We start from the raw sequence: 22,013 nt of genomic DNA on the forward strand, positions 1-22,013 counted from the left end.
TTAGAGTTGCCTGTTTTTTTCCATTGAGTGTTGGCTAGTATGGATAAATCACTAGTTTGTTTTCATTGAGGGTTTATTATCATAAAAAGCTTCTAGTTTGAATTTGTGCCATGACAGTACCATGCCAAGAAATGTTTAAGAACATTAAAATGTTCTCATTTGTGCCATGAAACAGGGCCATGGATATAGTCAAGTGCTTTTATATTTCTTCTACATGTTAGTGTTTTGGCTTCTTAGTCTACCAGGAGCTACTTTTTCAGAGATTTCCTTACGTTTTTATAGCCTGTTCATTAATGGGCTGGTGTCAAGGAAAATTCCTCTTTGCTGCTGTGTGTGTTGTAGTAGTCAGTCTCTTTGCCGTTCTGGGCTTCCATTTCCTCATTGGTACAGTGAGTGGGCTGGCTTAGGTGACTGCTGAGCTTTATTCTGGTTCTAGTTCCGTGATCCTCTCGAGTGCTTGTTGGGATGACCGTGAGCGGCTAAGGCAGTAAGTCTGTTTTTGGTTAGCATCTAACTTTTTTTGACAGAGTTTGTTGCCAGGGAAAGTTGTTTTAATTTCTCCTGGTTTGAGCATATGAAGTACAGGTTGGTTTCTATACTTTGTGTCATCATGGCCCATAAAATTCATGTATATATATATGTAAAATTGTTGAGGGCTCACTTGCAAAATATTTGTGTTTGGAGTCAATTTGAATGTGTTATTCTAGTCTTCTTCCTTCTTTCTTCACTAAGTAATTCTTCCTTTTTTGGAGGGAGGGGCTATCGTTGAGGCAACTTCTAATGGCACCATTTATATTTGGGAGGCAAGCTACTGATTTGCTTTTATGTAAAGTACTAATATGCTGCACATTGGCTCACTTGCACATTTGCTTTTGGCAGACCATCACTGTCAGAGTTAAGAGCAAAATTAGATTATACAATCTATTTTTTTATATATTTATTTTGGATTTGTGCATTTTTAAAATATAGGCGTTTTGGCATCTCCACAGTCAGCACCTGGAAACTTGGACAGTAGCAAAAGTGGAGAAGCTAAAGGTAATGGAACTGGAGGAAGCAGAGAGAATAGTACTGTTGACTTCAGCAAGGTAATTCTGTCATTGAAGGTAATTGTCCACAGTCTCACACTTATGCTCCAATCTAGGGTTGTAACAGTCGTGTTCCCTTGATGATAATTTGAGAAATCATTTTTAATAGAATGGTCATTCTAAACTTTATTGATGCATGTGATTATCTTATCATGAAAATCGAAGAAAAGGTGATTAGCTAACATTTAAAGTAGCTGTAGGAGAGGGTTTGAATAACGTGGAACACTTTTCAAATTGTGAAAGGATTTATGAGTCCTGCAGTATTTCCAGTGATACCTGTCCATTGATCCTATGCCTCTTTAGTACCTTTTGGACATCAGTGATACGTTTGAGCACTGTCAACACTAGAAAGATCAATGCTAGAATGATGGGACAGCCCTGGTGAATTAGCCTTTTGAATCTGGCTGTAATCTTGTGGGGTCCGTACTAGACACCAGGTAGCATATCAGCTCTTCTACCACTGGTAGAGAAGAGAAAAGCATAGATCTCAAAATACCCATTTCAAATCAGAACTAATTATGTGGCTTGGGGTAAAATTCCTGCATAACAGGGTTAAAAGCTATTGCTAAATACTAAAGTAATGGAGCCCACTTTATATATTACTTTTGAAAAGTTGATTCTGATTGGCTATTTAAATAGCATTTTTACTATAAGCTTTTATAGTATTACATAATATAGTTCAAAGATAATATTAAACTTTGAATGTGACTTTTGACAGTTTTCTGTCGATGAAGTTCGCCCTCAAACTATGTTCCTACAAAAAGACAGCTTGAATAGGATTTTGTGTTGCTGTTCTTGCTCCACAGAGATGGTAGGGAGCTCTGGCCCAGCAGCGCTTGTGAGGCTCTTTGTAACTGCCTCAATTTCGTCAATATGACTTTTCCTGTCTAGTTATTTAGGATTTAGTTCTGTGAGTAGTTCTAAGGGAAAAGTGGTTACTAACCAGACTGCAGGCTACCCTTGTTAAATAAACAGCTGGAAGGACTGCAGGTTGACTCATGCTGTAGTTGTCCTCTAGCTTTGGCAGATACCATTGATTTTCTTTGCTCATTTGCCAGTTTTAATTTTTTTTCTTTGGCCTGTTGTTGTGTACACTTCCTCGTCTCCTGTTGGACAGGAGTCGGCCTCCTGGCACTGTAGTTGTGGCACACTGGGTGTGGGACTCAAGAGGCCTGCTGTAAGTGTTTGGTTTGTTTTTTGTAGCTAGTGAGTGGTTGTGTAGTGGCTCCTGTGAGTTAGAGACATGGAGAAGTTCGCCTAGTACCTATCATTTTGTAACTGTTCTTTGGAATTATACACAGTAACTGTGTTTCGTTAGATTATAGAATATAATAGTAATGAGAGTGAAAGGTGTGGCTCTTCTTGCATGATGAGCCTGCATAAGCTTTTGAACTTTTAAAAAGCAAGAACACTAAATTTACTTGAGTGGCAACTAATTCTTTATTCAATCATGGTAAATAAATGACTTCTAGAACTGCGTATAATTTCATGAACTCTTAGTTGTTTGTGAAAAAATATTTGTCCTTAGAGTTTTGAATGAATGTTATTATATTCATTGAAAATTTTCTCTAGTGAAAATGCAGAATAATCTAGGTTTAGAAGTAATAAAAACTAGAGCATATTACAACATTAAAAGTGTTGCTTAGTAGGCATCTTGTTTATATTATCATATTTTGTCTTTTTAGTTTTATAGATCTGTGAAAAATTTGCTCTTGATTTATGCTTCCATCAAATCATTTTCAGTAGCCTTTCATAAATGAGTATTTTTATTTCTTTTTCCCCATCTCTTCCCTACCACTGTCTCTAGTGTTGGTATGAAGATACTGGGGTTTGATTATTATTTGTCTGTTTTCTGATAGGTTGACATGAATTTCATGAGGAAAATTCCCACGGGAGCTGAAGCATCCAATGTTTTGGTGGGAGAAGTGGATTTTTTGGAAAGGCCCATCATTGCATTTGTGAGGCTGTCCCCAGCCGTCCTCCTTTCTGGCCTCACTGAGGTTCCAGTGCCCACCAGGTAAAGAATCAGTTATTGTGATGGTTTCCAAAATTCAGCATATATTAAAATTAATGAAGGTAAATATTTCAGTCATCTTGTGCAGGAAAACGTTGTTGTGGAGTGAATACTTTCTGTCCCTTGTAAGCATTCTGAGGTGGAAAAGAGGCTTTAGAGTCTGGAGGACTTGAGTTCAAATCCTGCCCTTGCTTCAGACTGGCTCTGTGACCTTGCACAAGGTCCCTGTAGCAGTGACATAGCTGGAAGGAGTAGCCTTCTGTTCTGCTTAACCCATTCCCCTTTCCCCCTCTGAAAAAAAGTCAGCACCTGAGAGAATACCTTTTAGAAGCTTCTCTGTGTCCTGGTAACTAACTTATTGTTGACACTTTATACTGGATGAAATGTGTTTGACACCTTAGGTGGAAAATAACCAAGTTGTCACTCTTTTAATATTTTTATTTTTGTATCTTTTCAGTATATTCACTCCTAATTATGTATAGCACTTTATGTTTCCTCTTGGGTCCTTGTAAATAGTACTATAGCATTAAATTGTATCATGGCTAACATCTGATAAGTTCTGGCAATCCCAGATTCCCAGTGCATGCCCACTGATATCCAGTGTTTCCATTCATTCATTCATTCATCCAAATGTCTCCTGTGTGCAGAGACTGTGCTAAACACTGTAGAGATGCAGAATTTATAAATAAAAATCTTAGTCCTGTCCTCATGGAGCTTACAGTCTAGTAAAAGGTTAAAACACAAATTAATTATATATTGTAATACTACCCAGTATATCCATGAGAGAGATGCAAACAAAAAAAAATTCTATGTGAGATTTGAGGGAGAATGAGATTTTTGAGAAAAACTAATTCCTACAAATGGTTACATTTTCTTCATTCTTGTTCAGTACTTCCAAAGATCTGTGTTTTGATGAGGTTGAGAACTCCTTCTGACTCTGCTGGTAGCACCCTTCTTCATGCATTAGTAGAATATATCTCTTAAGTTTTTGTGGCTGAAAAAAATTAATTTACTTTTAATCAACCTGGTTAAAAAGTTTTGTTGCTGTCTTTTATCTCTCCATCCCAAACATTTCCTATCTACCTCTTTGTGCCAAAGAAAGACAATTAAGCAAACACATCTGGTATAGTGGCTGCATCTGAGTACATATACACTGTTTTGTCTTGAGTAGTCTTCTCGATCTGCGCTGTAAATGAGGAGGTATATTTTATGCCAGTTAGCCTGCCCCCTCATTCATGCTTCTCATTATTTCCTTTAAAATGGTAGGCCTTTTTTATTATTTGTTCTGATTCTCAAAACTTATCTCCTCTGCAATTTCTCTGGCATAGCACTAAATCTGACAGTTAACTGAGGTGGTATTTTCAGTTGTCATCATTAGCATGTGCAAGAGAGCTGGTAGTTGTCTGGAGAGTAAAGCTCCACAAAAGAAGGCAGATTGTAGTTGGACAGACTTTCCAACAGTTGGAGCTCTTCAGCTTGGTGAGTTAGTGTCACCGGGATTCTGCAAGCAGAGGCTTGGTGGCCCACTGACTCGTCGTCAGTGATGGTGCAGATAGTTTTATTTGTTAGGAAGCATGGTGGATTTGATCATTTTGGGGAAGGAAGAAGAGGAGAGATGGGGAGGAGGTAGGGGAAGAGAAGGGGGGAAAAAGGGGAGGAGGAGGGGGAGGAAGGGGAGAAGGGAGGGAGGAAGGGGAAGATCAGGGGGAGAAGAGGGAAGAAGGGGAAGAGGAGGGGATGAAGAAGAGGGGGAGGAGGAAAAGAAAGAAGGGAAAAAGGAGGGGTAGGAGGCAGAAGAGGAGGGGGAGAAAGGAGCGGGGGAGGTCTTTTTCCATTCTTAAGGTTCTCTGGTTCCACCAGCTGTGGGATTTTGGGAAAGTAATGTCACTTTTGTGAGCCAAAAGGACAAGGTGTGAGGGTGGGGGAATGATCATTGTGAGGAAAATGTTTTTCAACCTTAAAGCATTATATGAATCTTAGTTTTAAATATGAAGGAAACTTTATGTCCAGAGTCTCCAGTGAAAGATGTGGGAAGCAGTGTGGCATAGAGCACTGGACTTGGAGACAAAAAAGGCGAATTCAGATTCCATCTCAGCCATTCCCTGGACGAGCCCCTTCCCTTGTCCCAGCTCATCTGTAACCTTGTGGGGCGATGAGGACGGAAGGCACCTGCGATCATTATAGCACCAGACTGTGGTGAGGTGACCACCTCTCCACTGTGTCCTCATCATATACATGCTGGATGAGGATTTCTAAGACTAGTAGCTACCTTCACATCTAGATATAAAACACAAAAATTAAATAAAGTATTTGTTGGTTATTTATGCCAATTATCCCTTGGTTTGCGCAGATTAGCAAGAATTGATGGCCCTCCTGTGCAGCCAGTCCTTTTCTGCATGAAGTTCTTTGCCTTCTCATTTTGCTAATGGCTGTGTTTAATTGCTTAGAATTATTTTTAGAAAGTTGTTCCTACTTTTTGGCTTACCTTAAATTCTGTGTCTCCCTATCTTAAATCTCTTCCAGGTTTTTGTTTCTATTACTGGGCCCTGCAGGCAAGGCGCCACAGTACCATGAAATTGGGAGATCAATAGCTACCCTCATGACAGATGAGGTAAGGGAAAACATGCTTATGTTTTGGTGAATTAGCACTGTATATTGCAAACAAAGAAACAAATCGTGATAAGTTAGTTGAATATTACTGAAGTCCCAGTGTACTTCTGTTTCATAGCGTAGTGACTCACTGGGCAGAATCCTATATTTAAAGAGCATGAGTTCAAATCCTTGTCCTGCCACTTAATACCTATGTAACCCTGGGCAGGTCATTTAACCTTTATGGGCTTCATCTTTCTCGTCTATAAAATGAACGGTTGGATTTGATGCCTCAGGCCTCCAGGGTACCTTCCAGCTCTCTATGATCATATGACACTGAGGGACCAGATGGCAGAACACCAAGACTTTAGGCTCTGTCATTTTCCTACCTTCCTTTTCCCCTGAAGCTGTGATCTTAGGTATGTCCAGCAGTTCAGTCACTAATTGCATTTTCTTTTGTTTTCAGTATGTTGAATTTTTAAAGTGTCTAGGAAATGGAACATTTTAATTCTGTTATCTTCTTTATAGTCTATTTCATTTAGATCTATTTTGGGGAAAATAGTACTAATAAAAGTTCAATTCTTTAGTCATCCATAGTACCACAATTCAGATGTCTTGTTTTAAAGTCAAATCATGTATTGTAGACATATTTTTTTTTCTTAACCGTCTCTCCACAATTCAATATCAGGCAGATATATCAGACAAAGATAGGATTTGCATTCAATATTTTGATAACTTAGAAGGAAAAGATTGTAAAGTCATTTTCTGTCTCCCTTCTTTCATTCTTACCTCTTATCTTTCTTGTCTCTTTCTTCTCTCTCTCTCTCTCTCCCTATCCCTCCCCCCTTCCTTCCCTTCTCCCTCTTTTTATCTTCACCCTCCTTTGTATAGAATGTGAAACATCGAAGGTTTTTTTTTTATAACAATATATTATTAGGAAGCCTGAGGCTAGCAACTTAATTTATTCCTAGTGGAAACACACTTTAAAAATACACACTTTAATCTGATATCTTTCTAACAAGTAGCTTCAAATGAATTTTTTAAGAGAAGCTTGCTTTATTCTAGTGGAGTGAAGTAGCATGGTCTAATTGTTCAGGGAGTACGCTCCCAGCTTGGCTGGAAGGAAGCACCATTCTTTAGTTGTGTGGTTGCAGTTGAGGTACTTTAATAATTCCAGTAGGGAGGCACTTGATACGGTGTATGGATCCTTTTGTTGTTACTGTTGATATAGATTTATTTGTGATTCTTTAGAATATATTTTATATGCTGAATCTATCAAATAGAAAATCATTATAGGAAATTATACTTTTTTTTCTTCTTAAGATTTTCCATGATGTTGCATATAAAGCAAAAGATAGAAATGACCTTCTTTCTGGAATTGATGAATTTTTAGACCAAGTAACTGTTCTGCCTCCAGGAGAGTGGGACCCTTCTATACGCATTGAGCCACCAAAGAGTGTGCCTTCTCAGGTCAGGTTCATTAGGATTATTTTTTTGGTTTATGTTTATTGTAAATGTTTTAATTTAATCTTTATGTGAGTAATAATAGGAATTGGCCTGTGGTATGTGCCAAAACAATTGTATTAAAATCCAATTTTATCAATAAAATAATGGATTTGTTTTTCAGGCAGAACCATAGTGGCCCTCCTTTGGGGTGGTCCCTTGGGTTGGGTGGGTGTTTGATCTTTTGTTGAATCCCACTTAGGCCTGATTACTACAGAAGGGTGATGATGAGGACTGCTTAAAAATGAAAGCACTTCTTTGACCCATAGGAAGTTAATGGCAAAGTGACAAACTCTGTTACAAACCAGAGTTTAACGAAGACTTATGTGGTGCCCATCCATCCACTTAAGAAGTTCTGCTCTAGTATTTAATAACAGAGGAGGATATTTTATCTCCTCATGAAAATCAAGGTGTATATATTTTCTTTTACCCTAGATATTTGTGTCATTTCCCTTTTGGGGAGACTTTATTTTAAAATTAATTACGATTTCCGTCTTTTTAAAAACTGCTTGGATTTTTAAAGATAACATGTTTCATGCATGTTTTTGAGAACACATAAAAGAGTGATCGTGAAGACTGAAATATTAGTGCTCTAGTGAAGAATGGCAAAGATGAAGGCTTGAACAAACACTCAGGCGGAGACTCTCCCCAGTGCCTTTCACTCTCAGGGAAAGCAATCAGCGCCAGAATTGGTGAACATTTTACTCTGACTAATTTTGAAGAGACCAATTTAGCGTCCTCAGTATGAGCTGCTGTGAAAAATCTGCCTGTGTGTGTATGTGTAGATGTGTATTCATACATGTATGCAGCTGCAGATGCGTACACACATGCATGCGTACATCACGTAATGTTATGCGTTTTTGAATGCAGGAAAAGAGGAAGATCCCTATCTTTCCAAATGGATCTACACCTTCATCAGGTGAGATGCAGAAAGAGGAGGGCCATCATGCCGGACCAGAACTGCAGAGGACTGGCAGGTGTGTTTACTGGCTCATGTGTGAATTTCAGAGAGATCATATGAAAGCTCCATGGAATGTAGATTGTTATGTGGTATATGTTTATAGATCTGTAAGGGGGGGTGTGTGTGTGTATTTGAGTATTGTTTCTCTTGAGTGTTTGATATTTGGCATTTTAAAATGTGGTAATAATTTCACCATCTTAAATATACATTTATCCTATCTATAATTTTAAAATAGTTTTAATGTTATGGATGTGAATATATTTTACTTAATTATAGCCACTTATAACAATGGGCTAGATATTCAAAACATTGCATGACTTTTGCTATCATTTTTTCCAGCTATCATATGCTATCGTTATATGCTATCATATATCTTCCAGTCCAAACCCAGGCTACGCTTGAAGAGAGTATAGAATTTTAATGATACCAATTAAAGGAGCATGAAAGTTTAGGGAGGAAGAAGAGTATCAGCTAAAGACTTATTTATAACGAGTAGGGAAATCTGAATACTACTGATTTTGCAGTACATCATTTGATGTTGTTGCAGCAATAATGGTGCAGCATAGTAAATCTTATTGAAATGCCCAGAAGGATAAAATTAGAAACAAGCCATTTGCGAAATTTGAAGATAACTTGGAGATTTTGTCATTGGAACAAAGAACAAAAACTTAGCTGTGCAGGAACGTAGTTGACACTTTTCAAATACTTTCTGATTCTCCTTGAATGGAGATAAATGTGTTAATTCCATTTTACTAGGATAGCGTTCAACAACAGTTGTTTCTTTGCCCACAGATTCTGAATCCTCAAAATCTGTTCAGTAAAGCATTTGCCATAGAGCAGGTGTTAGAGATTTTGGTAAATGGCCTGAAGTGCTATAAATAGATAGATAGCTAGAAGGATAGATAGATAGGCAGATAGATATTTATTCCTTTTTCACTAAAACTTGGGAGGATTTTTTTTTTCCCTGAGGAGTTCTTGGAGCCTTTTTCCAGGAGTTCGCCAAGGCATATCACATTTTTTTGGCTCTTTGGACAGTGGCAACAGAGGACACAGTGGTGGCCAGACACATAGACCCAAGTGGCTTTAGAACCTTACGTTAGCCAACTTTATGATGTACTCAGTTTTAAAATTATCTTTATGTAAATTACTTTGGCCTTATCTATGTTAATTTTAATCTTTGATAGGCTTACTTTGTAATATACTTCAGGATATTACCTTTGTATAATGATAACCTTTGTATTTGGTCAATGTTTGCTTAGAGACTGGGACCCAGTATTAGTATTAATTTAAGGAAATTAATTAAGTTTAAGGAAATTAAGTTTAAGATTAAATTAAATTTAAGGAAAAGACAGCAAAGGAGAAATTGCTGGGGGAGGAGGAAATCATGTAAGGCACTAAAACACTATACTGTACATACCTGAAAACTTGGCTTATTAATGCAGTTCTTTCCTTCATCGTTATTGCTATCAATAATTGAATAATGACTTATCCTTTTAAAATGTTATAGTAAACTTATATAGACAAGCAACAGATTTTTGCTTCTTTACTCTCAAAATTTTATTCAGTATCAAGGTGTGTTTCCTAAAGGCTTAAGAGTGACATAAACATTTTAAATGACATGACTTTGGTATGTAAATGTTAATGTTGCTTTTATCAACTGAAATTTTTTTCCATGTTTATTTAAGTTTATTATATACAGAAAAATTAGGAAATATTTTGAATGCAGAGTGAATTATTTAAACATATCCCAGTGCTTATAATTTTATGTGGAAACATACTGCAGTGTTTTTCTTCATTATTTAAATTTTATGTTATTTCATTATACTGGCTAAAATATTCAATTACTTTTCTCAACCTCCCATAACATACTGCAGAATACATACTGTAGACCTTTATAAACAGGGATAGAGAAAAAACTGGACCTGAGATTTTATTGATTCTAAATTTCACTTCCAGTGGAGGAAGCTCACTCAAGGGTGAGGTACCTTGTCGGCACTTTGTAGTCTTAGAACCTGACCAGAGCACTGAGAGGTTTGACACGCTACTAATGTGTCAGTGGAGCTTGAAACCAGGTCTTCCAGGCTCCAAAGACAGCTCAGTATCTGCCATGCCTGGCTGTATCTTGTGTTCACAATGATGTAGTGTATTTAATGCAGAAAAGTGAGATTAAAATTCCTTTCAGATTAATTCTGAGGCTGTTCTTCAGAATAATGTTTCTAAGTGTATACAAAAGTGTAGTTATAGAATATAGTTAGTAGGAGTGAGTCCTATATATTCAAGTTGTCTTTAAGTTGTGTGGCTGGATTTTAAAATTTGCATTGTACATCTACTTCTCCTATATGTTTGTGTCTAGGATTTCATCAATTATTAAATGATGTGACTGCAATCTTTTTAGTATGTAGCCCATAATAGATATTGTAACTTCTCATTTGTCTTTTTTTTGGGTCAAATATAATGTAATCAGCTTTCTAAAAACCCTTGTCATCCTCGAATTAGACTAAATTATTGTATTTTCTTCCATGTGTATCATGATTTTAAAGTCTATTGACAAGCAATAGGCACTGGCCATCTTGTGTAGTCCATACTATGAGTTGAAACTAGCTAGAATCCTTCAGTGTACAGTTTGACGAGTTTCATCTCACCTATTTAGGCTTTTTGGTGGTTTGATACTTGACATCAAAAGGAAAGCACCTTTTTTCTTGAGTGACTTCAAGGATGCATTAAGCCTGCAGTGCCTGGCCTCGATTCTTTTCCTATACTGTGCCTGTATGTCTCCTGTAATCACTTTTGGAGGGCTCCTTGGAGAAGCTACAGAAGGCAGAATAGTGAGTACAAAGAATGGTAGTGGCCAGGCTTTTAGATCTTCAGAGGCAAGTGTCTCTGCATTTGTCTCGTCTATTCATACTTGTATTTGAAGAGTTTACCCACAGCATTTGATTAACCTGCCCCAAAGCAGACTTTCCCTAGAGGTAATTGCTGTGGAAAATGTGGGGAACACATGTGAACAGGAGAAGCTGCACAGTGGAGGTAAAAACAAATGTTTGTCCTAGCTTGCTGGTTGAATGGCTTTCTTTATAAATTGAGAAAGGGCTTATATTGTCTTTGTTTGGGGTGGTGGTGGGGTAGGGGAGGATGGGGTGGAGGAGGAGGAGGAAAAGAGCAGTGGGAGGTGGGTGGAGAAATGTAAGAGTGGTATGCCATCTTCTGAGGCCTTCTGAAGGAGGATAAGCTTGACCTGGTTAGTTGGCCTTGGCCTGTTTTGTGGGCTCTCAAACAATTGTAGAAACACTGGGTTCTGTAATGGTGCTTTCTTTAACTTTTTGCTGTTTAATCTAAATATAAAAAAGCTAGCCCAAGGGAAGAGTGGTTTACTAAAATCTTCTTTTAATGTGACAAAAATAAACGTAAATGTTTTTTCTTTTGTTGGTAATACTATAAGTGGTTATTGTGTATTGAATTGTATCTTTTAATCTAATATCTAATGCCTTGGAAATCTTGATATTTTTTTTTTGGCACTTGATTGAATGTGATGGTTCGTAATTATGAATTGTGAGTTATTCTTTCTTCTACTGTTAAATTTACCATTGGTATAAAACTTACTTTTGATGAAATTCTGAAATCTAACAAAGCCTAAAAATTTGGTTCTTTAATTTTAAAAAATGGTTTTATAAGTAATTTAAGTGTAGTACTACATAGACTTATTATGAAAATAAACCTAATAGTTTTTTCTTTGAAATATGAATTTTTAAGCAGTTGTTTTAGAATATCATAAAATCTCATTTGTTTTGCTTTAATTTTTTTTAAAAAAGCTACATTTTCAAATAATTGGTATTTAATCAATCAACACAAATTTATTAAGTTCCGTTTTGTGCCAGGCACTGGGCTGGATGTCGAGGATACAGATGTAGTCCTTTGTTTTTTTAAAGGATCTCATAAGCCAAAGACTTAAGACATGTACACATATAAGTACAGCACAGGAAGTATTTGATGATTGGTAGGAGTCCAGAGGAAAGACGCTTAATTTCCGGCTTCTGTGATAGTGAATACTTTTATAGTATTTGAGTTGGGCCTTGGGGGATGGCTAGGATTTTGATAGGTAGATGTGGTAGGAGAGTTCATTCTAGATGGAATAGTGTGAATGAAGGCATCGAGGCAAAAAAGCGTAAGTTGTGTTTGTGCTTTTAAAAAGATTAATCTGGCAAAAAGGTTGGGAGAGAGGAGTGTTCAGAGCCGCCTGTGGTGTGTCATGGACCCCTCTGTCAGTCTGGTGAAGCCTGTGAGCCTCTTCTCAGAATAATGTTTCTAAATGTATTAAGTAGCATTTCCTGTTGTCTCCTCCCCTCTAGTACCCGTCCTCTCAAACTGCCTTGTATTTACCTACTTCTTATTCATTCTGTTTATATTTTTTCTGTATAAACGGTCATCAGCAAGCATTTATTAAGCACCTATTATGTGCCAAGCACTGTGCTAATCTGTGTTTGTTGTTTCTTCTGTTAGAACCTGAAGAGTGGGGCTTTTCCCCTTGGCTCTTTTCTTTGTAGTTTTCTCTCCTGCATTTAGCATAGTGCTTATCGATTGATGGATTGGTTGGTTGATTGAAGAGAGGATAGATAAGATGGAGTATTGGAGGTCTTGGAGAGGTTGAAGTCGTCTTTTAAAATGAGAAAGTTCAGAGAGTTGGACTAGTTGTTGTGGAGTACTTTTGGAGGTCTACAAAACAAAGAGGTTCAGGAACCATGAGATGAAGGCTCATTAGCCTGAATATTGAAATCACTTAAGTGCTGACTACTGTGAACTAAGGAAAAAGGAAGAATGTGGACTTGATGCTGAAGTTTTCTGGAAAGGTTGTTAGGAAATGATTCAGGAGACAGCAGATAATGGCAGTTTTGATATGAAGAGAACAGACAAATATGTTGTGGACTTGAAATGATGAAAAGGGAGAGTGTCATTTTTTCTTATTGTTTTGAAAGGCATGTTGATAATTCAGGGCAGATTTCCTTTTTCTTTGGGAGGATTGGGTAAAATTGCCCTGTCAGTGGGAAGGGGCAGTGGAGTATAAATTATTTCCAGAGAGCCAGGTTCATTTAGGTCAAGGAGATAGAGGAAGATGAAAAAAATAATTCTTTGTTAAAGGGATGTCTGCCTCCAGTGCTGGTAGGTTTTGCAGAGTAGTATAGTAGAAGGTGGTTGTAGGGAGAGAGAAGTGAGGATAGATCTGGCTTGGAATAAGGAATGAGTGTTGTGTATATGAGGGTATAATTGACCAGAGCATGGCTGATGTGTCTCTCTGGAGTTGTGGGTTGATTTGGATCGAACTAGGTAGGAGACCTAGGGGAGAGAGAATAAGAAACGAGGTGGCATAGCACACGCAGCAGGCTGAGTCTGAGAATGGAGGACCCAGCCCTCCAGAGGGCAAGGGGAGATTTGTGGGCAGAAAGATGCCAAAATAAACAGATGCATTCATACATACTATCATTCCAAAGGGAGGAAACATTCCTGTAAATGGTATATGTGGAGTTTTATATGTTGACCCTCGCTGAGGAGTTTCAGGAGCTGGTCCCTGACTCTTCCTGTTTGCTGTTGTATTATCGCTTCATTACTGTACTATCTTTGCAATAGTTTTGGCTTTCTCTTCTCAGATACCATTTTATCTATATTTCTTTTGTCACCTATACTACTATATAAATTAGTTCTAACAAATATGCATTTCAGCAGAGTTTAAGACAGTTCATTATTAATCTAGAACTCAAGGACAAATTCCAAGTATGTTGTCTTATTTCATAATATGAAACATTTACACAGTTGAACATGTTATTGTTGGTATGACGCTTACTCCCTCAGACAATTTTGCCTGTGGACACAATCCAGGTTGTAAGTTAATCATTTAATTTTGCTTCCATAACATAAGGTCACTTTTAAATTTTGAAAGAGGTTGTATTGCAGTTAAGGGGACCATGGGACATCCTATTTGACCCAAATTTACTTTTCTTACAGTTATTTTCCGCCTTATTCTAGTTTCCTTATACTGTTGTTAGGCCAGTTTAATGAAGGGTGGGGTGTTGGTGAGCAGTTAATTCTAATTTTAAAAAATATTTTCCTGTCAAATAGTTGTTTGTTGCTTCCCCAGTCATATTTTGATAGTGGCCCTAAGTTAGCATGCTTTCATTTTGAGGCAGGTTGGCTTCTTTTCATGGTTATTCTCTTTTTCAAACTTTAATAATAAAAGAGAACTTATTGTTTTAAAATTTTTAAAAATCCAGAAAAAGTATAAGAAAATTACTAGAATTTTCTTTTCCCTGACTTTTCCCTGACTAGTTTATACGTAGGATTTTAGTTTCAGCGTTGGGAACGTTTCTGAATAGGCCTTTGGGGTGTGTGTGTGTGTGTATATGTGTGTGTGTGTGTGTGTGTGTGTGTGTATATATATATATATATATATATGTATATATAGGTTTCTTGTTTGTCTGTTAGATAAAAAATGCCTTAGTGACAGTCAATCAGTGTTTTTACTAAAGCCTCATGAATGGTTTCGTCATATTAAGTTTTAATGCAGGTATGTGGCAGAACATACCTTGTAATAAGTAGGAGGAAAGGCATATTTCCCTACATGTGTTAATGTTCCACATTTTTTTACAGTTTTTACTTTTGGTCTGGCATGTTCTGTTGAATAAATATTTTTAAGTTTTTTTCTTACTGACTGTGTAGCTTATACTGCCATAAATGATGGTATCATTTGTTTGATTAATATTTTTATTCAGGCTTCCTTTCTAGATGCCTATGTGCTTATAGCAGATTAATGGAATATCTGTGATGGATTTGTTTTTATGGCTTTTCTCCCCAAAACCAGAGTGCAATAGAATCTCTTTTTGGAGCATCGTTAACTGGGATCGCCTATTCATTGTTTTCTGGGCAGCCACTTACAATATTAGGAAGTACAGGACCAGTTCTTGTATTTGAAAAAATATTATTTAAATTCTGCAAGTAAGTGATAGTTCTTTTAGCTTTGTGTAATATTTTCTAAAATTAAGGGGAAATGTATTTCAGTGATTATTTTCAGGCTGTGAAAACTAGGATCTGTTAAATGTTTAAAATCAATATTCTTTGAAGTATCTGCAGTTACACATATCTTCCTTGTCAATTTTTGTGTGAATATTTATGCAAAAATAAAACTTAAGTTTGTTAATGGAAGGAAGATAGTCTCAAAGTAAAGAAAAGATTTCATTTCCTTATTTCCATTTGTTGCCCATTTAATGTCTCTTAGGATGTTTAGTTTCATGTTATGCATTTTTAAAGAATGTGAGGGAAAGTGCTGCTTTTGACTTGTACTACATATGTGCATGTTTCTTTTTAAACAGAGATTACAGTCTTTCCTATCTATCATTACGGACCAGCATTGGTCTCTGGACTTCCTTCTTGTGTGTTGTCTTGGTAGCAACAGATGCAAGCAGCCTTGTGTGTTACATCACTCGGTTTACCGAAGAAGCCTTCGCAGCTCTTATTTGCATCATATTTATCTATGAAGCATTGGAAAAGCTCTTTCATTTAGGAGAAGTCTATGCTTTTAACATGCACAATGACCTAGACAAACTGACATCCTATTCGTAAGTGTTTCTCTTAATTTGTTTATTAATTAGTTATCATGTTTCATTTTAATTCAGAGTTAAAAGACCTCACTTTGTTACTAACAAGGTGTAATATACCAAAATGGGGATGTAGACAGAATCATTAATTGCCGAACTGATCTGCTGGACCCTCTGTGATCTATAAGAATTTTGTTAGCTAGCTATGTATTTTCTAAACTATTAAAATTAAATGCAGTACATTGCAAAACTGTATTTTAAAACATATAGTGTATCATACATATACGTATTACATTTATTTTTGCATTTTCCTAAACATTGCAGAAACACTATGTATAGTTAGGGCTAGGCCTTTGTGAAGTCCAATAACACAGAGGCATTCACTTGCATTACTGTCATCTTGTTGAATTCTCCATCAGTCTTGGCTCTGCAATGTGTGTGTTGTGACCGCAAGAGCATCATTATCCCTTTTGGAGGTTGTGATTAAACAAGAATATTGGTGAAATGGAAGAAATTCAGACCTCTTGATACAATGAATATGACAGAAGAGCTAACTTTTTTATGTCTTAGACCAAAAGAGAATAACCACCTGTATATTTCATGGAGAAAAATTTCTTTGAGTTTTAAACAAAAAGACATTGGAATTAGTATCATTTAACTTTGAACTACATTGAGTTCTATGCATAGGTAAAGCAGTAGTTCTGTTTTGTATAACCTACTAGTCTATTACTGGAAAGAGATGCTTTTCTTTGTATTATTTAGAAAATTAAAAAGCTTTTTACTTATTAAGCTTTCTTGATTAAATTTGATGGATTTCTAAAAAAATACTGAAACTCAAAAATTTAAAGTTTCCCTAAAATTAGTTTTATATCATTCCCAGCCTTAATCAACAGTATGTTGAATGAAATTTAAGCTTGTGTTAATGGCTTAAGATCATCACTTTGATGTAAATTATTTTTCCGTGTTTTAATATACTGATGCCTTCTGGGATTATTGAAATACATAGGGTTATTTATCCTTATATTAACTATTTCTAGGCTGTAATGATGTTCTAATTTGTTCTTCCTTTTCTCCGTCCTGGCAGTGATACCTTTAAAGATTATTGACATGTATATGACTCAGTTTATGCTTTGGCTTATTGCCTCCTAGGAGTTCTAACTATTCATTTATTTCTTCTTTGTGATCATTTCTCTTGGCTGTCGCTTTTCAGCCGACCTCATTGCTGCTTGGAATTCCCATCACAAATTTCTACCATTAATTGTTCTTTCCCCCCTCTTCTGTCCATTCGACCAAATCTAACCTATACTTCTCCCAACACACAGACCTCACCTCCTACTGTGCTGAAAAAATTGAAGCCATTCAAAGCGAGTTCCCTTTTTTCCCCTTCTCTTAATCTCAGAACCTTTTGATATCGTCTTCTCATCTTGCTTCTTTTCCCCCAATCTCTGACAGGTGACACCTGACAAGGCGAACCTCTTTACATCATTACCACACCTCCCACCCCCTCCCCAGACCCCCAATCATGCTCAGTGATTACAATCTCACTAACCCCACTCCCAGTTTTCCGACTCTTCCTATGTGCTGGTTCCCTATTGCCTTTAAACATGCCGGATATCCTTTGTCCTTTACAAAAACAGAAATAACCCTTCCCTACCATCCATTTAAGCATTATTCTTTCTTATTTCCTAGCAAAAACTTTCTATAGTTACTGCCTGTACATTCTCCTCTTGTCTGACCATTTTTTTCCATGGCTCCTTTGCTGACTCGTCATTTTTATCATTCCTGCCTAACTGTGAGTGTTCCCCAAGATCCTGTCTAGGCCCCCTTTCCTCTATATGCTTCTTTCTTAGTAACCTGAGCAGTTCCTATGGGTTTAATTACCATCTCTGTACAGAGTACTCCCAGACATATATTTCTAGTCCCAATATGTCTCCTGAGCTTTAGTCCTGTATTACCATTTATCTACTTGACATTGCAAAGTAGATGTTCCAGTGACATTCTCTCCCGGCCCTCTCCCCCATTTTAAAATTTAAAATTTTATCATATATTTTTATATTGATTTTAAATGCCAAAAAAGAAAGCAGTTCCTTATACACAACAGAACCTAAATAAGAGAATTATATTTGAAATCATGAGTCTCCATTTCATATCTGCTTGATGTTCTTTTAAAGATGATTCCATGTGCTTCCTTGAAATCTCTCCTTGTCTGTGCTTCCTTCTGACCTTTTTTATGTTCTCATATGTGTACAGTTATTTTCTTTTCTGGTAGCCCTGTTGCTACTTGTCGTCTTTTCTCATAACCCCTTCTTATTTAATATTGGCAATAGCAGCAGGAACGGCAACAAAACCTCTTTCCCGTGTGACAGATAAGCATGATCAAAGAAAATGAATTGGCACGGTGACTATGTCCAACCATGCATCGTTTTGTTTTTCTCTTAGATCTTTGCAGTTGGTCAGGCTGGATCTTTATTGCTTTTTGTGCCTTCTCAGGGCAGAGTGCTAGGAACTTTGGAGTCCTATAGTTTGGGCTATAGTTGGTGATGCTCCCAAGGTTTCCAAGATCCCCCCACCTTAGGACTTTAGGACCTTAGGACCTCCATAGTAGTCTCAAGATACATAGTCTTGTAGGTTACACATACTTTTGGTTATGCTGGGAAGCTGCAGCTTGTTTACCTGTGCTGATGTAATCTTTGTAGCTGTTCTCTTTCCTTTTGTCCCTGGGCTTGTGGCTGACTTTTTGTGCAGTTCTAGTGTGGAAGAAATTCTGGTCACTTGCAAGTTTCTTCAGTAATATAAATTTCAGGTTTTTGCTGGAGTTAGGTTTGTGGTATTGGGTGATCTGCCTCCATTCGGGTAGCCATCTTGGCCGAAACTCTTGGAGACATCTTTAATTCAACATTATTTTTCTCCTTAAGTCTTCTTCTCTTCCAGGTTTCCTGGTTTCTGTTGAAGGCACCACTAGCCTTTCAGGTTTTTAACTTCAACATTATCCTAGAATCTTCACTTTCTCTTATTCACGATCAGTTGCCAGATTTTCCTTTCTCATTCTATAGCATCTCTTGCATCTAACTCCTCTCCACCTAGTTAAGGTCCCCTTTTCTCTCTCGTGTTATTGCAATAGCCTCCTAATTGTTCTTCCTGCCTCAGGTCTTTTCCCCACCTCCAAAGACACTTACTGCCCAAGTAATTTTCCTCTAAATTCAATCTTGGACTCCTCCTCAGTCAACACCACTGTTTCCCTGTTGCCTCTAGGATTAAATAAAATTCCTTTGTTTAGCTTTCAAAGCCATATACAACTCCATGTATCTTTTCAGCTCTCTTGGACATTACTCCCCTGCTCACACTGTGTGAGATTCAAATTGTCCTCTTCCTTATTCCTAACCCGCCTTATCTCTCTTTCCCATGCCTTTGGACTCACCATTGTTCTGCATGCTTGGCATTAATTCCCTTCTGACCTCTCCCTCTTCCCTTAAGATATAGTCTCTCCTAACACTAACTCCTTTGACTGTCTTTGCATTTATTTATTCTGTAGTTGGGCTGCATTTGTAGATAGGCTGCTTTGGGTCGTAGTATCTTCTGTATTCTTTTAGAAATTAATCCTCCTTAAAGGCTTTCTTAATTATCCTTTCTCTATTAAGTATGTATTTTTGAGTGGGTATTTGTTATGTTAAATTATACGTAATGAAGACCATGTTCTCTGTTATCCTTTAATAGTAGTATAAGATATATTTTCCCCTCAGATTTCTATGTGGTAAAAATATTAAGATGTCAAAAATTGCCATGCTGCATTCTTAGTTTAATTAAATTTCAAAATTAAACACATCAACTGTGAAAGCATTTCCTTTAATGGTTCTTAGATGCTTGTGTACTGAGCCTCCAAATCCTAGCAATGAAACGCTCAAGAAATGGATCGCAATGAATCGGTCATCACAGACAATTTCATGGGGCAACCTCACTGTTGAAGTGAGTATTGAAATATACTTGAAAAATACTATTCATTTTGCAAGTTAGTTTTGACTTCATGACAGCTTTATTCTCATTAACCTCCATTTGCTTTTCCAATTCATATGGAAATGGTTTTAGAAAACTTTTAAGATATAGCCATTAGATTTAGAATTGATTTTGAGCCTGCTATGGAGTCAAATAAAGTTTATCATCCTGTTATAAACCACTTAAGTAAAAAGGGGGAAAAAACTGTAACAAGAGATGAGCCTCAAGCAGATGGCTTATTAAAATATTACCAACGAAAAGAATGGTCTCACTTTCTAGCTCAGCTGACTGAACATCTCAGAGAATGGCTGGAGAGCAGTGGAAGGAGAACTGCCTTACTGTTGTCTGTTTGGGTCTGGGCTCACCTTCCAGCCCGTTTCCTCCTGTATAAAATCAGGATAGTAATACTTGCACCACTTATATTATAGGGATATTGTGTAGAAAGCAGTTTGCAAACTATAAAGCACCATAAAAATAGAATGTAATAATGATTAAAATTGTCTTTTAACCAAAATATCTGCTTCCACTGGATTTGACCACGGCAGTGGGCCCAACCAGTCATTGCTTACTTCTTGTTCATTGACTTGTCTCGATAGGGAACTTGTTTTCCTGATGTACTAGGTAGATTCCCAGGGATGAACACCACAGCTCTCATCTCTTCTAGGCTGTTCTGTCTTTTCTGGTGTAGGCCCTGCTATAGAAACTCATAGTCATAGACGTGAGTTCTTTCCCAAGCATTATCCTTGCTTGAGATCAGCCTTTGTCAAAAGTCCCTCAGAGGAGGATGAGACAAGAGACATTAAAAGGATTATGATACAACTAGGGTAGAATGCAGGTAGTCTAGTATAGGCAAATGCAGTTCATTTCATCTACATTGGAATGAAGCATTGTTCCTTAATTATTTATTGAAATTGTTACTTTTGAAATCACATTTCATTTTTTAAAGCCAGTTTTTAATGTAGTAAAGTTAGTATTAGCTTTTAAAAAAATGTTTTAGCTAATGCATTTTATTTTTGGAAGAAATTTTACTGGCAAGGTGTACCAGACATCTTTCTTACTAATATTGGGGCAACTTTACTGATACTAAAAGCAGCTCATATTTGGCTTATGAAAACTATGTAATGGAGTTTCATTGAATTAAGTCTGTTTATGTGAGCTGATAGAGAATGGCAGTGAACAGTGAGTAATACCAACTCACCGTTTCTACTTGTGAAGGCATTCTTGCTCTCCAGAGCTGCAGACAAGAGGCATGAGAAAGCTGGACTGGTGCCTTCGACGTGGCTCTCATCTCAGAATCTTTCTCCCGTCGTTTCTTCACAAGCCCAGCCAGTCCATTCTTTCTGTAGACGAGTAGAATTCATGAGAGACTCCTTCTGTAGTTGGCCTTTCTGAGTGGCTCAGAAACCTCTGCTTTATTGTTTTTCACTTGCTCACATTCTCTCCTGTGTTGCGGTCAGGCAGAAAGAAGAAATGGTGGTCTGGCCAGCAGTTGCCCTCTAATGAGAGTGCTGCTGTTGGAAGACATCTTTCTGGAATGTCTCCCTGTCACCCCTCTTCCTGCCAACTAAGGTTTCACCTGTCTTTTTTATTCCGTTTGAATACCTGCCTCTAGTGAAAAACCTACCTTTAGTGAAAAAGCACATTTGTGCAGAATTGTTCTGTGATAACCATCTTGGCTCCAACTGATTGTGCTTGATGGGTAATTTAGTCACCCTTTCACTGTTTGGAAAAAGGTAGGAGCAAATAATGACTTCAGTTGACTTTAAAAGAGCCAGAATTTCTTCCCTTTTTTTCCAGGAATGTAAACAGTATCATGGTGTCTTCCTGGGCCCAGCCTGTGGTCTTCATGGGCCCTATATTCCTGATGTGCTCTTCTGGTGTGTCATCTTATTCTTCACAACGTTTTTTCTCTCATCATTCCTGAAGCAATTTAAGACCAAGCGTTATTTTCCTACCAAGGTAATTGAATACAACTTTGGAGGTTGTAAAAAATTAATAATTTGTATTTAAATTAAAACTAGTCTTGCATTGAGGTTAATCATTTTTGTGTCAGAGATTTAAAGAGGACCAGGAATGTTGCGTTTCATAGCGAGTGTGCGTGGTATGTGGCCATTTCTGAGTTTACTTAGGAGGAGAATCTGTGAGAAAAGCTATTTTAGTCACATATATAGTTAGATATCTACTCTTTGGGGAATTAAATGCAGATTTAGTTCACAAACATTTTCATCACCCAAACCACCCCCTATTTCATGATTTGTGACTGCTGTGAGTTATTTGGGAAGAGTGCATAG

General features: G+C 37.2%; 1 protein-coding gene across 4 annotated transcripts in view; it reads left to right on the forward strand.

The window, feature by feature from the left end:
* SLC4A7 (solute carrier family 4 member 7) overlaps positions 1 to 22,013 on the forward strand; it is a 121,645-nt gene that overhangs the window by 71,128 nt on the left and 28,504 nt on the right. For all 4 annotated transcript variants that reach the window (XM_078151308.1, XM_020993181.2, XM_078151305.1 and 1 more), the window contains exons 7-16: positions 970 to 1,085; positions 2,945 to 3,102; positions 5,623 to 5,710; positions 7,012 to 7,158; positions 8,062 to 8,168; positions 10,803 to 10,977; positions 15,000 to 15,133; positions 15,508 to 15,753; positions 19,590 to 19,695; positions 21,520 to 21,681. In XM_078151308.1, the coding sequence (XP_078007434.1) occupies positions 970 to 1,085; positions 2,945 to 3,102; positions 5,623 to 5,710; positions 7,012 to 7,158; positions 8,062 to 8,168; positions 10,803 to 10,977; positions 15,000 to 15,133; positions 15,508 to 15,753; positions 19,590 to 19,695; positions 21,520 to 21,681 (1,439 nt within the window). The remainder of the gene's footprint in view (positions 1 to 969; positions 1,086 to 2,944; positions 3,103 to 5,622; positions 5,711 to 7,011; positions 7,159 to 8,061; positions 8,169 to 10,802; positions 10,978 to 14,999; positions 15,134 to 15,507; positions 15,754 to 19,589; positions 19,696 to 21,519; positions 21,682 to 22,013) is intronic.

Source organism: Phascolarctos cinereus, unplaced genomic scaffold, assembly GCF_003287225.1.
Source record: "Phascolarctos cinereus isolate Bilbo 61053 unplaced genomic scaffold, phaCin_HiC Scaffold_1;HRSCAF=81, whole genome shotgun sequence".
NCBI classification, from domain to species: domain Eukaryota; kingdom Metazoa; phylum Chordata; class Mammalia; order Diprotodontia; family Phascolarctidae; genus Phascolarctos; species Phascolarctos cinereus.